General features: G+C 48.7%; 1 protein-coding gene across 1 annotated transcript; it reads left to right on the top strand.

The window, feature by feature from the left end:
- Positions 1 to 3548: 3548 nt before the first annotated feature.
- On the top strand, positions 3549 to 5139 carry LOC142826539 (uncharacterized). Its single transcript, XM_075919272.1, has 2 exons — positions 3549 to 4364; positions 4560 to 5139. Exons 1-2 carry the CDS (start codon positions 3815 to 3817, stop codon positions 5039 to 5041), a joined length of 1032 nt encoding a protein of 343 aa, XP_075775387.1. The 5' UTR covers positions 3549 to 3814; the 3' UTR covers positions 5042 to 5139.
- The last annotated feature ends 12190 nt before the right edge of the window (positions 5140 to 17329 follow it).

Below are 17329 nucleotides of genomic sequence, written 5' to 3'. Positions count from 1 at the left end.
CCCTATTACCAGCCTCTGAGGAGAAAGCAAGCAGGTGTGCTTAGGTCACCTATCTCTCCTGGGAATCATAGAAGATTAGAGTTGAAAGACCTCAGGAGGTCATCTAGTTCAACCCCTGGCTCAAAACAGGATTGATAACAGAGTAAAGCCAGGGAACTCTGCAGCCTAGAAATATTCTAGTCGGGAGGGAGAGAGACACATGGGTATCCATTCAAGAAAGTCAATGACTGAGGAAACTGGAAGCCTGAGAGTGGGTGCCCTTGCTGGACCACTGTGGGGAAGTATGGTGAATTTGCATTGAATTCTGACAATATAACAGTGATTATTGACTAATGAGAACTGCATATGTGATGAAGACACTTATTCATCCTGGTGAAATTGCAATTTTAAATATTTGAAAATCAATAAGACATGATTACTGCAGAAAAAAATACCCAACATGAGAATTAGTGAAAAGACATGCTTGAATTGTGCCTTTAAAGGTAAAATGTACTAACTAGGTTGATTAAAACAGCTCTTCTTAACTGGGACCCAAGATATGTTAGGCTAGTGAATAGCTAAATTAATGATGAAGTTATTACCAAACAAGGAACCGGAAAGATCACTTTCCATGGCACACCATTGTAAGCCTGACACAAGTAATTGAACTTGAATGAAGCCTCATTCTTGGGATACAGAATTAAGAAGGTAAATGGAACAGCAGGCTGGAAACAGAATGTCCATACTAGCTAAAATAAAGGGGAACACTTAATAAACTTCTACAATGGACAAGAAAAAAATGGTAAAATAAACCTAGAATATAAACTGAGGTAAAGAATAAGTCATATGTGCACAGAGTGTGGTCAGAGCATTCTGTACAGAAATTGGATCTTACAAAGTGACCAAGCCAATTCCAAACAGGGTGCACTGTATATGAAATGCAATGTGATGAGTATATGAAGGTAAAGTAAGAGATTTGCGCTGTAATTTTGGTAATGTGGAATGCCTTACAGTTGAGTCTGTTTAACTCAGGGTAATATTGTTGTATACCAAATAAAGGAACCTTAGTGACAAGTCTGGAGTTGAAGCAAATGGAAAACATCTTGGGGGAACTGCAACATAGCAGTGCCATGATTCCAATCTGCTTGCCTAAGGCAGGTAACATATATATCCCTTAATATGAAGATCATGCCCTTGCCTTAACAGAAGTGGCATTGAAAGAGCTTAAGAGTTCAAATATATGGAAGTTAGTTCTACGCTGGAGAAAGATGGACCCTTTGGGCTCCCCAGAGAAGTATAAGAGGAAGCCTGCTACTGATGGAAAAAGTACCCCTGCGGACAGTGATATTAAATTAAAAAATAAATAGTTGGCTGAGAGCATGGCTAAGGTCCATTGAATGCCATAGATAAATAGATTATTGCCATGGCACAGCAAAGGCCTCTTGAATGCCACTGAAATTACAAAAATTGGATTCTTTGGCAGCCAGAAATTATAGTATTTAGGGTTTTTTATTGTAAGGCAAAGAAAGCCCAAAGCAGCAGTTTTGATTTTTTTTTCTGATGGCTAAATCTTTACAAATAAAATGTGCCACTTGAGAGATTAATGCAAACAGCATAAAGAGCAAATCAAAGTTGTAAAGACAAAAAAAATCCTGGAAGGTCAGTGGAGAACACAATGTCTACTACTTATTTTCATAAATTCAAAGTAAAAAGCAGCCATTCTTCAAGGGCAGTATTTAGTGAGTACAACTTTTCAGTGCTGGTATACTAAGTTAAGAAATAAGTGCAAAAACTATACAAGGTAAGCTTAGGGCTTTTGAGAAAAAGAAATGTGTTACTCTGGATGATAAAAATGCAAGAGTTGCTTTCTCAGAATGTAGTAGTTGGCTAGGTATTGGGAAGTGTCTTAAACAATGAAAAGTCAAACTGAGTAATTTATATAAAAGGTATGTGTAGTTAAAAGGAGCTTTTGCACAAATTACATTCCAGAGCTCAGAGGAGACTAGATAGCCTAGAGTAGTGAAAATGATAAAAGTGCTAAAAAGTATGTTAAAGTGATTCATGGTTAGGTTGTACATCCACATATTTTATTCTGACCCAGTATGTAATTTTTTCCTTAGGGTGTTCCTAACCCCTTTTTTTTTGTTTCATTGTTTCCCCTGATAGTTATATGGCTTGTTTTTCATCTATATCCATCACAAGATTTTTCTGCACATATTGAATTCATTTAGTTTGTTTGTTTTTCCTTAAGGTTCTTGGTGCTTTAATGTAATCCATATTTCTTTGATTCATTTCCAAAATCCTGGCCTGAAACATATTTTCTACCCTTCCTTTGAAGTTTTGCTGTAGATAGGCGTTCTTCAGATGAGCATTCTTAAAAGGATAGCCTGTTGCTTTCTGTAAGTATACCTGAAACTTTGTAATGGCAGCATACTCTATAGTCACCTTTTAACACCTGCTTACCACATCAAAACAATGTTTGTTAGTTTCTCTTCACAGGGAGATAATGAAAAGCATATTTTATAAACATCATATGACCTGTGATTTCCCTAAATATTAAATGATATGTTAAACAGATTTACCTATTCCTCATTAGGAATCAGCTCAATCTCATTCCAACCTGAAATAACAGAATCTTACCCACACATATGTAACATCATCATTATAAGTTATTCTGACCAACAGTTCATAGCTGTTTGTGCTTCCTCTAGACATCTTCCACTTGGTTCCCCAAAAATTCAGTTGGACTCCAATCTCATCACTCAGGTTCATTTACTTGGCATATAGCAAAGCTACCCTCAATGATCAGATTCAAACATGGCGGGAAGGTATAGGTCATACCACCCACCAAAGTTATATAGAAAACCTTTTATATATGTTTATACATTACATTGCATTTACTATTCATTGGGTCACACATTTTGAGATTGGCTCGGTCACTTTGTAGGAACCAATCCCTGTACAGCATGCACTGTCTGTGCACAACTTATTCTTTGCCTCATTGTACATTCAAGGCTTATTTTATCCATTGTTATTTTGTCCATTGTAAATGGGGCGCTGGATGTTCTTCCTTATCTTAGCTAGTACAGACATTCTTTTTCCAGCCTATTGTTGAATTTGCCTCTCTAATTCTGCTCCCCAGGAAATGTGCCCTCACCCATGTTCATGGCACTTTTGTAGATGGTGTTACTTGCCAAATATGCTAAGCATTTTTACGCCCCTTTATTTTTTGGCCAACCCATAGGTCATGCTTCCATGAGGATGATGAATTCTGCCTGATAACAATCCAAAGCAATGCAGACGGACAAATGTTCACTTTCATTATCTGAGTCAGATACCACCAACAGAAGGTCGATGTTCTTTTTGTTGATTTGAGTTCCAGTTAGTGCACTGTAATGTTGCTCTTTTAAAACTTATAACAGCATGTTCCACATCTCATCCCTCTGGGTATGTCTACACTAGAAAGTTAGTTCGAACTAACGGACGTTAGTTCGAACTAACTTTCCTATGCGCTACACTAGCGCTCCGTTAGTTCGAACTTAATTCGAACTAACGGAGCGCTTAGTTCGAACTAGGTAAACCTCATTTTACGAGGACTAACGCCTAGTTCGAACTAGCTAGTTCGAACTAAGGGCTGTGTAGCCCTTTAGTTCGAACTAGTGGGAGGCTAAGGCTTCCCAGGTTTCCCTGGTGGCCACTCTGGCCAACACCAGGGAAACTCTATTGCCCCCCTCCCGGCCCCGGAGCCCTTAAAGGGCCACGGGCTGGCTACTCACTTTGTGCCAGTTGCAAGGCTGCCAGCACCCGTGCCTGCACAGCCTGCACCTGCCACAGGATGAGCCAGCCATCCGAGGGCTCCCAGCCCTCCACTGCTCCCCACGACCAGCCTGGCGGCTCCCGGGAGCCTGCCCGGGGGCGCAAAAGGCGGGCGCCCGCCTGGTCAAGTGCGGAGATCGTGGACCTCATCGAGGTTTGGGGGGAAGCCTCAAATGTCCACGATCTCCGCACTAGCCACCGGAACGCGGCCGTCTATGGACGCATGGCTGCCAGCCTGGCCGCCAGGGGCCACCAGCGCAGCCGGGAGCAGGTGCGCTGCAAGATTAAAGACTTGCGGCAGTCCTACTCCCGGGCCTGCCTGCCAGGGGCTGACCCGGAGGCCTGCCCCCACTTCCATGCCCTGGACCGCATCCTGGGGCCTCATGCCGTCCCTGCCCCCCGGGACGTGATTGACCCCGGGGCAGAGGGACCGCTCCTGGACACCGAGGAGGAGGAAGAGGGCTCTGAGAGCCAGGAGCCTGCCGCCAGCCTTCCCAGGACCCGGGACCCCCGAGGCACCCCACAGAGCCGCTCGCCTGCATCATCAGAGGCCGGGGAGGCATCCACCTGTGAGTACCCTCGTGTTCCCCTTATGTGTACGGGGGGCTGGGGCGAGAGGGAGCCCCGGGACAGTGCGCCTGGGCCTTGCCCACCAAGGAGCAGCAGCTGGGGATCCTGCAGGGGCCCTGGCCTTGCAGAGGGGAGCTGGGTTTCACACACCTGGGCCCCTGGGGTAATTGACCGCTGGTCTTCTTGCACCACAGCTGCAGCACCGGGGACTGCAGGGCGCACCACACCGCCTGCAGCAGCCGCCCGCGCCCGGGCAAGCAGGACAGCCAGGAACCAGGAGGACTACCAGAGGCGGCACCTCCGGTTCCTGGACCGACAGCTCCGTCTCCAGGACCACTGGGTCCAGGAGGACCTCAGGCTGCGCCAGAGGAGTCTGGAGGCCCTGGAGGAGCAGGGCCGTGCCCTGCGAGGCCACCTCCAGAGCCTGCTAGACCGCTTTCCATTTCCTCCTCCCCCTGCTCCCCCTCTTGCTCCCCCTCTTGCTCCCCCTGCTCCCCCTCTTGCTCCCCCTCTTGCTCCCCCTGCTCCCCCTGCTCCTCCTGCTCCTCCTGCTTCCGCTCCTGCTTCCTCCACACCCCCTGTCCTCTCTGCCCCCCCCTCCACAACCATTCCCCACCGACGCCCCCGGACCCGCAGTGTGGCGAGACGGGAGAGGCACCCAGACTCCCACCCCTGAGCTTTCCTTTCCCTTCCTCCCTTCCCTCCCCTCCCCTTCCAGCTCCCTCGTCCCAGGTTTCCCCCTCCCTTCTCCCACCTTCATTCCTCCCTCCCCCACCCCAGTTCTCTGAAATAAACAGACGTTTTTGTTTGAAAAACAGGTGTCTTTATTGTACAGTAGATAGGGAGGGGAAAGGGGAAGGGGGGGGGTAGGGTGGAAGAAGGCCCCGGTGGGGCATGCAGGGAGAGGTCAGTCCTCCTCCTCCTCCACCTGGAAGCTCTCCCGCAGGGCTTCCCGGATCCGGATGGCCCCCCGCTGGGCTTCCCGGACGGCGGCGGTGCGGGGCTGACCGTAGTGTCCAGCCATGCGGTCAGCCTCAGCCATCCAGGCTGGCAAGAAAGCCTCCCCCTTCCGCTCACACAAATTGTGGAGCACACAACATGCCGCCACCACGGGAGGGATGTTGTGCTCGGCCAGGTCCAGACGGGTGAGGAGGCATCGAAAGCGGGCTTTCAGTCGCCCGAAGGCCCCCTCCACCACGATGCGGGCCCTGCTCAGCCTGTTATTGAAGGCCTGGCGGGAGGGATTGAGGTGTCCCGTGTAGGGCTTCATGAGCCAGGGCTGCAGTGGGTAGGCGGCATCCCCCACCAGGCAGACGGGCATGTCCACGTCCCCGACCCTGATGTGGCGGTCGGGGAAGAAGGTCCCGTCCTGCAGCCGCTGGCACACGGAGGAGTTCCGGTACACCCGGGCGTCGTGTGCTTTGCCGGACCAGCCCACATTTATGTCCGTCAACTGTCCCCGGTGGTCACACACGGCCTGCAGGATGACGGAGAAGTACCCCTTGCGGTTCACGTACCGGGACGCCTGGTGTTCCGGGGCACGGATGGGGATGTGCGTCCCGTCGATGGCCCCCCCGCAGTTGGGGAAGCCGAGGGCGCCGAATCCCCGGATGACGGCATCCGGGTTGGCGAGGCGGACCACCCTGCGGAGCAGCACCCGGTTGATGGCCTTGACCACCTGCGGAGAGAGACACAGCAAAGCGTCAATCAGTGGGGCGCCCGGGTGGCTGGGAGCGTGCGTGCCCTGGCAGTGCCCCGCGCCCCACTCCCGGAAGCAACCCCCCTGGCGGCGTGTAGTACGGCCGGGACAGCCCGACCCCTCCGGTGCGGGGCGCCTTCGCCTCCTCCCGCCCCCCCCTTTGTCCCTGGGGCGGCCCATCCCCTCCTCGCAGCCCCCCTCCCCCCCGGCTCGGTGGCCGACGAGCGCCGTACCTGCATGAGCACTGCTCCGACAGTGGATCTCCCCACGCCGAACTGGTTCCCGACGGATCGGTAGCTGTCCGGCGTGGAGAGCTTCCAGAGGGCGATGGCCACCCGCTTCTGGAGGGGGATGGCGGGCCTCATGCGAGTGTCCCTTCTTTGCAGGGCAGGGGCGAGCCACTCGCAGAGCTCCAGGAAGGTGTCCCTCCTCATCCTAAAGTTCTGGGTCCACTGTCGGTCGTCCCAGCGCTCCAGGACGATGCGGTCCCACCAGTCGCTGCTGGTGTCCAGACGCCAGATGCGGCGGGGCACGCCGGTGCCGGGGCGCCGCCGCGGCTCCTCCACGGCCCCCAGGGCGGCCAGGCGGAGAGGCAGGGGGCTGACGTTCCCCAGGTGGTGCCAGGCAGCCTCGAGCCATTGCTGGCAGGCTTGCAGCAGCAAGTCCAGAACGTGCACCAGAAGGTGCAGGGCGAGCCGTGGCTCCATGTTGCCACCTGCGGCGGTCCCCCCCGAAGGGAAGCACCGACACAGACGGGCACAGAGACCGACGCTTTGCTGTCCCTCGGCGAGGTTGGCAAGCAAGCAGGAAAAGCTGAGAACCGGCTGTCCAGGGGGGGTCCCTTTAAGCACGAGCCTCAGATAGCCTCAGACAGCAGCCACACAAAGCAACTGCTGACCTGATGCCCTGCCAGAACCGGTTTCAGCTGCCCTTAAATGCCCCCCTGCGTCCAATCAGTGTGGACGCGCTAGTTCGAACTAGCAAAACGCTAGTTCGAACTAGTTTTTAGTTCTAGATGCGCTAGTTCGAACTAGCTTAGTTCGAATTAACTAATTCGAACTAAGTTAGTTCGAACTAGCGCTGTAGTGTAGACGTACCCTCTCAGATTTTGGAAGACAATTCAGATTCTTAAACTTTGGGTCAAGTGCTGTAGTTATTTTTAGAAATCTCACATTGGTTTCTGCTTTGCACTTTGTCAAATGTGCAATGGAAGTGTTCTTTAAGTCGTACTACTGAGACAGTTATAACACATAATATGTGGCAGAATGTAGGTAAGACACAGAGCAGGAGATATATATTCTCCCCTAAGAAATTCAGTCACAATTTTTAAAATAAGTATTATCAGCATTGAAGCATGTCCTGTGGAATGGTGGTCAAAGCATGAAGGGGCGTACAAATATTTCATATATCTGACACACACATATGCCTACTACATAAAAAGTGCTATGCAAAGGCCTGTACTTACTTTCAGATGACATTGTATGTAAGAAGTGGGTAGCATTATCTACAGTAAAGGTAAACAAGTTTGTTTGTCTGAGCGACTGGCTGAACAAGAAGTAGGAATGAGTGGAGTTGTAGTTTTACATGGTTTTCTTTTGAGTGCAGTTATGTAAGAAAAAATGTACATTTGAAAGTTACACTTTCAGGATGAAGAGATTGTATTGCAGAACTTCTGTAAGGTGACCTGAAAAATGTGATTTCTTTTGTTTGCCATTTTGCAGTGCAAATATTTGTAATAAAAATACTGGCTCACATATAAATATTATTCAGGTACAGTAGAAGGGCTCTCCAGCAAAAGTGTATCTGATGTTCTTCTTTTTCAAGATGCTTTGGTCAGTTTAATTCTACATGCTGTTGTGTTTACTTCTTTTGTATAAACTGTATGCTAAAATATGGCATGTGTTCTGAGTGCATTGATAAATTGTTACTAATAAATGTAACCCTTCTGCCAGGTGGAGCCAACAGCAGTCAGGGCTGGGTTCAGTATCTTTCCACTAATATAACACAGAACCACTCAAACCCCTTCCCAGTAACCTGAAGAAAGTATACACCACCTTGGACATCTTTGAGAGGCGATACTTCCTCACTCACAAGCACAGAGTCTGAAAATATAAAAGAAACTTAATAAAAGGAGGACACTAACTTGGCATTAATTTGGGAAAACACTGCAAAGAAAGCTCATTACTAGTGATTTATGTTTAAGGACCCATCCCCAAGTAAGTTAGGCAGTGTCCTTGTCCCCTCAGGTTCATAAGTCCAGCAAACCAAAAGTCTTTTTCAAATGACCTTTGCACCCCACTCACAGTTGCTGTTCTTTGTCAGTGCTGACCCAGAGTTCAGAGGAGCAACTTCAGAGTTAACCTCACACCGTGGGTGGAGGAGGCAGTAAAGAGACACCAGCTGTCTAGAAATAACTAAATAGCAAACAAACCAGAGAGATAGGTTTGAAAAATAAACATTCCATCATCCCCTGTGAAGAAGTGAAAGGGACTTGGGAGTCAGATGCAGTGGTTCTAATGCAGTATTCCCAGTGAGTAAAATCACTGCTCTAATATAGCTCTAACACAGAGAAGTGCTATCAAGAAATAAAAGCTTTATTTGGAAGTCTTATCACTTCAGCTGGGTCAAGACTCCAAAGGCAAATATCCATGGAGCAGTTTGTGACACGCACTGGTATCTACCCAAATCATAATACTCTGTACACATCTGCTCAGGGTGGAGTGGCAGTCAAAAAGACTAACAATACCAGGAATCATTAAAACTGGAATAGGTAATAAAACAGAAAATATCAATCCCACTATATAAATCCATGGTACATTCACACCTTGAATACTGTGTGTGGCAGTTCTGGTCACCCTATCTCAAAAACATACAGGCTGTGTCTAGACTGGCATAATTTTGCGCAAATACTTTTAACGGAAAAGTACATCTCCAGTTCCAATGTACACATACATAGTTACCATACATCAATTACATTATGATTTATTATCACAGGAATTTTCCACAGAATCATAGGAGCCCTTAGGTGAGTTTCTCAGCTGTTGTATATCTGTGACTTCACTGTTTTGATGGAGCTACACCTATTTACTCCTACTAAGTATCTGGACCAATAATATTTTTAGTTGGTCACACTCTTCATCTTCCCCCAAAGACTTGCAAACTGTTGTCACCTGCCAATGAGCCTTGAGTGGATGTTATGAAGCCTAAAATTGTTGGTACACAGATTTTGAAAATCAGATCATCAGATGTATCCTCAAAGTTGTGCAGGTCCCTGTGTTCTTGGCTTGAAGTTGTGAATGGGCACAACCCTACTCAACTGTGTACATAAGAACATAAGGGCCATGCTGGATCAGACCAAAGGTCCATCTAGCCCAGTATCCTGTCTTCTAACAGTGACCAATGCTAGGTGCCCCCAGAAGGAATGAACAGACAAGTAATCAAATGATCCATTTCCTGTCACCCATTCCCAGCTTCTGACAACCAGAGGCTAGGGACATCATTCCTACCCATCCTGGCTAATAGCCATTGATAGACATAGCCTCCATGAATTTTTCTAGCTCTTTTTGGAATCCTGTTAAATTCCTAGCCTTTACAACATCCTCTGGCAAGGAGTTCCAAAGGTTGACTTTCCACTGTATAAGGGCAACACTTCATGCACACTTTTCGATAGATCAAGCTTTATGTGGAGCACTGTTGGGTGAAAAGCTGTTTAATAAATTAATGCCCTGATCCTGTATGAGAAGCTACATAGGCATCCATATGCTTTGTGCTTGCAGCTTTCATTATCAGTCTGGTCTCCAATGTGAAGACACTGCAGGTACAATACAGGTCAGGTATCAACAAAGCAGAGCGTGGCATGGGCACACAAGTTGGAATTGTCTATACAGAGAGAAGATATACTCAGCATGCTTATGTCAATTTGAGTCATTATTGTCACTCCATGCCAGTCAGGGTATGCACATCTACATTTAATTGGATGCACAAAAGGTATGATTCATGTATAAAAAAATCAAAACCATGGCATTCTATTTGTAAATGTTTTATTATAAATGTATGAGGCCTTGAAACAGCAATAATATAGCTGTATAATATTCTGAAAAAAATCACTATTCTTCCTTTATGAAATAGTAGGTAAAATGTTTTATTCTGTGCTGAGAAGGTAAAGCAAAACCATTATCACTCTTTTCAATTCACATAGTTAACTTCCTTACACAACTAAGGTAGTAGAAAATGGTTTTAGGGTAAATGAGAATTAAACCCTGAGATTTAGCTCTAGGCCTTGATTCCCTACCATTAAAATTGAAATAACACTTGTGTAACTCACAGGAGTGTTAGGAGGATGAATTCAGGAATATTTGTGAGCCATTTATGTAGGACTGTGTTAATGTCCACATTAATAGATACATAAGAGGGTTTTGATTTTGTGTAGCTAATGCACCGTTAGTGAATTATTTTCTGATACAGTTGGGTTCTTTTGAATGCAAACCAGATTAAATAGCACTTACATTTCCATTTGATTCAGGTAAAGTAGTTTATCAAAATGTCATCTTTAGTATCGAAGAGGAAAAGGAGATTTAAAAAAATAAAAACAATCACCTCATCAAGATTTGAACCTTTACCATTCTATATCAAAGTCTAGTAGCCTAGTCACTGAGCTACACAGGGTATTTAAAAAGCTGATATCATATTTGGAATTGTTAAATTAACCACCAGAGGGAGTCACATGAATACAATAGAAAAGTTTGGTGCTGGTACTGAAAAGATAATTAAACATTTTAGATAAATGGCTCAAATCAAAGAGCCTTTTCTCCATCCATGAAAAATTCCATATGGATGCAACATGTAATGAAAATCAGACAGCATATGTTTATAATTATTAAAGTTTCTCAGTAAAAATGACATTTTAGTGTTTCATATTTAACCTCCAGAATTTTTGTGTCAAAAGAGGGGGGGGGGGGGAGGGCAGGTGGATGCACCTCTGAACTCTAGGTCTTTGCTAAAGACAACTAACTGTGAGTGGGGTACAATGGAGAGAAAGGAGAGTGGTAGGAAAGGAGAACAGACATTCTTTCATTGCACTTTCACACCGCAAAGTAGGAAAATGAGACACAGGATAGTCCCAACATAAGATGGGGTGGATGTTTCTTTATGGCTACATGCTTTCTAGTTACATGTAGATGTGGTGTTTTTCCACATTAGTGCTGGGTTTCGTGCATCTTTTAATCAAAGTTTTATTTTGTTATACAGGCAGTCCTTGAGTTACGCGGATCCAACTTACGTCGGATCCGCACTTACGAACGGGGCTTTCTCGCCCCGGAGCTCGCAGGCAGTGGGACCGCCCAGAGCGCAGCGGTCCCGCCACCTCGACCTCCGGGGCGAGAAAAGCTGCTCCGGGTGCCCCTGGTCTGCTGGGGGCCGTCTCCAGCAGACCAGGGACACGGGGAGCAAAGCCGCAGCGGCGGCGGGGTCCTGCGCCTCTGAGGCTTTGCCAGACTAGTGCGCCACCCCCCCCAGCAGACCAGGCTTTTGTTGTGGACCCTGGGGTAGAGCAGCTGGGGTGCTGCCGGGTTGGTCCTGCAGGGACCTACCTGGCAGCCCAGCTGTTCTGTCCCAGGCTCGAGATTCAGCCGCTGTTGAAACTGATCAGTGGCTGATTCCAGGAAGCTGGGGGCAGAGCAATTCTGCCTCCAGCTTCCTGTAGTCAGCCCCTGGTCAGTTTCAGCAGCAGCGGCTGAATCTGGAGCCAGTTCCGACTTACATACAAATTCAACTTAAGAACAAACCAATAGTCCCTATCTTGTACGTAACTCGGGGACTGCCTGTACATTGACTCAGTGCATGTGAGGGGGATAATATTTTCTCTTAGAGGTGTCAAGGGGTAGTGTTTAGTTTTTCCAGATTACTTGGGAGATTGACTGGTTCTGTTTTTTAAGAGGAATACCTAGGGCTATATCTACACTGCTGAGCTTTTCTGGGATACCTTTGGTATCCCAGAAAAGCTCTGCCATGTCCAAGGAACATATCCAATTTTTTGGAACAGTTTCTGAAAAAGTGGACATGTTCTTTTGGCATCCCGGTATTCCTAATTGTATGAGAAATAAGGGATGTTCCAAAACAGGAGTTTTTTTCTGAAATTTGTCCCTGTGTAGGTGGGCCAAATTTCCAAAAAGCCTCTTCCGAAAAAAAGCGGAAAAAGATACACAAATTGTGGTTTGTAATTTGCGTATCTTTTTCTGACTTTTCTTTGAAGTCTAGACATGGCCTAGGTCTTGGACCTGGCCTTTGTTGCTGCTGAGTTGGTTTTGCCCACAAAAACTCAAGATACTCTATATACAGTAGACTTCCGATAATCCGGCACCTTTTGGACCTAGGTGGTGCCGGATTATCAGATTTGCCGGAGAATCAGGAGGTCCAGTACAGCTGCACAGCTTAACAGCTGACCAGGACACAATCTCCCTCCCTCTCCCTTCCCCTTTCCTCTTCACAGCTCCTCAGTGCTGTAACATGATCCACCTTCCCCTCTGTGATGGGGCAGCCCCGCCCCACACTCAAGCCCAGGGAAACCACCTGGTGCCGGGGGCGGAGAGGGCCCCACCCACACAGTCCTACTGGGCATGCTCCAAGGGGAGCATAGGTATAAAAGGCTGCTGGCCTGCTCAGAAGGGGCAGGCTGCGGCCAGAGGTGGAGGGAGCACCTGACTGCCGAGGAGGGAGTCGACGGGACGGCTGAACGCGCCGCTGCCAGGCCCAAGCCGGGCCCGACCCCAAGGAAGGAGCCGCCGGCCGACACCCCGGGACCCAGGCACCGAGCTGGACACTGCCGACCCCGACGCTGACTGGGGAAGTGCCGCTACAGCCACCCGGCCAACGCCAACAGGTGGGACCACTGCCGGCCGGGGGCAGGGGGCAGGAAGCGACCCAGGGCAGGGAGCTGGAAAAGCCCCTGAGGGCGCGTTGTGGGGAGGAGCCCCCGCCGAGCCAGTGGTGGGAGCCACCCGCCACTGACAGGGCCCTGGGTCGGGGCCCGGTGGAGAGGGAGGGCCCGGGCCCCCTACCCCTGCTGCCCAGAACCCCGGCGAGTGGAACGCTCAGCAAGAGGACTAGGCTGCAGAGCCGGCATCCGGAGGACTAGGCCAGGAGGCCGTATGTCCCCTAAGAGAGGGGCATTGTACTTTGGGACTAGGCCAGTGGGCTGTATGTCCCCTAAGAGAGGGGCATTGTACTTTGGAACTAGGCCAGTGGGCCGTATGTCCCCTAAGAGAGGGGCATTGTACTTTGGGACTAGGCCCAGGTGGGCCGAACTATGCCCCGGATGGGGGTGGCAACCCCAAACCAGGGGGGAGCCCCCCGACACCCTCCCTTTCCCTTTCCCCTTCGCTGAAGCAAAATGCTCTTCTCCATACAGTAACACAATCCCACTCCCTTCTCCCCCTCCCCCAACCTTATGCTCCCTCTGGTTACAGTCAGCAAGTGTGCTGAGCGGCAGGTTTTTTAATCAGCTGGTCAGGAGCGCTTGGTATTTTGATGCTAGAGTATCGGGAGTGCCGAACAGTTGGATGCCGGACTATCGGAGTTTTACTGTATTTTTGTTAGTCTCTAAGGATCCACAGGACTACTCGCTTTTATCAGCAGAAGAGTTACAATAATTTCACACTCTCTATGATTTCAAATTACTTTTGGTATCTTTTAACAAACTCACTCAACAATTAGGAACTCATCCTGCTGCCCTTGAAAGCAAACTCCTGAAGCATTTCTTCCGAGAGAGGAATGCAAATGCAGACACATGAAATTGCAAATGAAGCGCGGATTTGAATTTCCTGCGCTTCATTTGCATAATCGCGCTATGGCGCTATTGCAGAATAGTGCTATTTTGAGGAAAAATGGGATTATTTCAAGATAAAACACTTCCTTCGAAATAACTCTTTGAGTAAGGGTTATTTTGAAGAAAGTGTTTTATCTCGAAATAACCCCATTTTTTCCCTCAAAATAGCGCTATTCTGCAATAGCGCCATAATGCAATTATGCAAATGAAGTGTGGGAAATTCAAATCTGTGCTTCATTTCCAATTTCAGGTGTCTGCATTTGCATTCCTCTCTTGGAAGAGGAATGAAATGTAGACGTACCCTTAGACCATAGCAACAGCTAAGATTAAGAGACCTCTACAGTATGGGCTGGGAGCCAGCTGCCTTTTAGCTCAGAGTAGAGGTTCCTATACTAAGCTCCAGAAGTCCCAGGTTCAAATCTGTCCACTGGCAGTTACAAGTGTGGGCTCATCCGGGATCTCAACTGGGTCTCTGAAGCTTGGGATGCGCTTCCTCACCTAGGAGAAGTATGTAACCCACACACAGTTCACTCTTAAACCAGAAAAAGCTCTCTGTTCTTTTATTTTACTTGCTTAAAAACATGCTTAAGGTGTGGATGCTCCATGAGTTTTTGCACAAAGAGCTGTTTTTGCGCAAAAACTCTATAGTGTAGCCCTAGCCTTAGATTTTGACAAAATAAATTATTTCTGCTTTCTAGCTTCAATGTTAAAATATTATCATTTGCCTTCGCATTTTGATTAATTTTGATTTGATATTTCTATCTTATAATATACTTAATCAATGTAATGTATTTTATATATTTAATTTGTATGTTAATGTTGAAACATATCAAAACAAAATTATTCAATATTAACAGAATGTTTCAACAGCTCTTACTCAAGATGTTTTGGAAATCTTGAGTCATTGGAAGTTTTGAAAATTTGGATTTTTTTATTCCTTTTGGAATGAATACAACTTTCAAAAATAAAATTCCAGTTTTGTGACCACTTCTTTTTTGGGAGACTGTAACATCCTGCCCCGTGGGGCCGGGGCAATTAGTCACTGTAACATCCCACTTAGTCTCTAGGTTACCGATCGGGGTGGAGGGGGACCTGGGCCCACCCCCTCTCCAGGTCCCAGCCCAGGACCCTAAGGGTGGGTGTCTTAAATGCACCGCCCGACCGGGGGGGCTACGGCCACAACTCACCGGTCCCCGGGGCTTTCTGACCCCGTCCTGGGCTACTTCCTCCGCCCCTGCGGTTCGGTCCGGCCATGCTTGGTCTGGCGGGGCACCGGGTGGGACTCACCCTCACTGGCTGAGTTGCTCTCCTGCCGTCGGTCCTGGAGCTCCGTCCGGTACCGCTGCGTCCTCTGCTCTCCGCACCGGCCGCCTCGCTAACCGGGCGAGCCGCCGTCTCCCTCCCTGGGCTCCTGGCTGCCCGGCTTTTGAATTGGTGCCCCTGGCCGGGGACGCCAGCGCATGCGCCTTGGGCCGCCGGCAGCTCCCGGGGCTCGGGCGCAGAGGAAGCGCTTGCGCCCGCCGCGGAGCAGGCACGGCAGAGCCGCTCTGGCTCTTCGGTGGCAGTTCCCCGCGGCACCCAAGTGCGGGGTGTGGGGTTGGGGCTCGCGATCCCTGCCGCCCCATCACAGGGACTATCACTAATATTTAATTGCAAACCCAGAGCTAATACATATGAATAACATGCAGTCCATGATCAATTGCTTATTGTTATGCTAGCTCTAGGATATTGAATTAAAAATAATAATAATAATAATAATTAATAATCATATATATAGTAGCCCAATGTCTGTGACTCTGTAACGCTGAAATGCTGGCTGTTCCTTTTGGGCGGCGCTGTTTCCTGAGTCACGTCCTTCGCCTCCTGCTGTGGTGCTTGGCTGACTTCTGTGCCGCTCAGACAGGCCACCGCAGGGGCGCAAGCGGCCGTTTGGGTGCCACAGTCCCCATGCAGCACTGGGAGCGCGAAGCCTAAACAACTGTTTGGGCTCTGTGGTCCCCCGAGTGAGAGGCGGGGTGCGGGGGAGGAGGAGATGGAGATGGAGACCGATGTGGAGGAGAGACCTGAAAATCCTGTCTTATGCCGGGCTAATTGGCTAGTCATATATATATAGTAGTCCAGTGTCTGAGTCTGTAACGCTGAAATGCTGGCTGTTCCCTTTGGGCGGTCCGTGCTGCCTGGGGAGTGCGGGTCCCAAACGGCCACTTCTGCTGCTTGCTTCCCCACGGCGGCCCGGCTGAGCGGTGCAGAAGTCAGCTGAGTGCCACAGCGGGAGGCGAAGGAGGGCGGGGTGGTGATGTGTGGTGTGACAGTGGCTCCAGGCCCTGCCCCCTGGCCGTGAACATCACTGCCCCGCCCCCCCTTTACCTCCCACCGTGGTGCTCAGCTGACTTCTGCGCCGCTCAGCCGGGCTGCCGCGTGGGAGCAAGTGGCACAAGCAACCGTTTGAGCTCCACACCCCTCATGCAGCACGGGGAGGGCGGCGCCCAAACGGCCATTTGGGCTCCGCGGTCCCCCAAGTGAAAGGAAGGAGGGGGAGGAGAAGAGAAAGAGAGAGGCAGGAGGTGGAGGAGAGCTGAGAGAGAGGGGGGGGAGGCAGGAGGAGGAGGAGGAGAGAGAGAGAGAGAAAGAGAGATGGAATGAGAGACTGGGGGCTCAGGAGAGAAGACCGACGTGGAGGAGAGACCTGAAAATCCTGTCTTATGACGGGCTAATTGGCTAGTAATAATAATAATAATACAATCATTATCTTATAGTTTCCTCTTTCAAAGCTATGCATGTCACAAGACAGGCACAGTAAGAAAATGCATTGCTGCGTAAGACATCTGGACAATCTTGGTTATTTTACCCCTATTTTTATTATCATTGTGCCTGATTCTGCAAAACCCTTAGTTCTGTGACTATTGTTTACACATGTAAGTAGCCTCGTTTACTTCATCCTGTCTGTGTATTTAGAAACTAGAGAAAAAACAACATACTAAACCTTGTTGTTTTAAATGTACAAATTGATTGCAGTGCATCTTTAAGCAGTAGGGAATTTGGCTGGCTGGCAGAATGAAAGAAACAGTGCTTGGAGGAGGGGGAGAGAGGTCATACTCCTGCATCAAGGGACAAGGGGCCAGCATGAAGACATTGACTCATCCCCTGGAAAATGCATGAGAGGAAGGGTGCAAAGGAGGGAGCCCTGTGCATGAAGCTCCCTTTTACACAGAGCAGGCTGAAGCAGCACCCATTGTGCCTCCCCCTAGGTGGTGAAATACCAGGTTTGGTCAAGACCTGCTATGGGCATTGCTCTGGCTGGCCCTTTTTTATTGGGGCTGGGAAGGAATTTTCCCCTTACCACCAGATTGGCCTAGGTGGAGTTGGGGTTTTCTCATCGTCCCCACAGTGGATTCAGGAAGAGCTTTGTTCATGGGTGGCAGGCTGTATGTTGTACTCATTAT

The sequence above is a fragment of the Pelodiscus sinensis genome, chromosome 1 (assembly GCF_049634645.1).
Source record: "Pelodiscus sinensis isolate JC-2024 chromosome 1, ASM4963464v1, whole genome shotgun sequence".
Lineage (NCBI taxonomy): Eukaryota > Metazoa > Chordata > Testudines > Trionychidae > Pelodiscus > Pelodiscus sinensis.
The sequence above is the reverse complement of the archived record's forward strand: the minus strand, read 5'-3'. Positions and strand labels throughout refer to the sequence as shown.

Excerpts from the sequence above, each read along its gene's own strand:
- LOC142826539 (XM_075919272.1), top strand. The coding sequence starts at position 3,815 with ATGAGCCAGCCATCCGAGGGCTCCCAGCCCTCCACTGCTCCCCACGAC. Across the intron at positions 4,365-4,559 it reads GGCCGGGGAGGCATCCACCT|CTGCAGCACCGGGGACTGCA; the intron begins GTGAGTACCCTC and ends CTTGCACCACAG.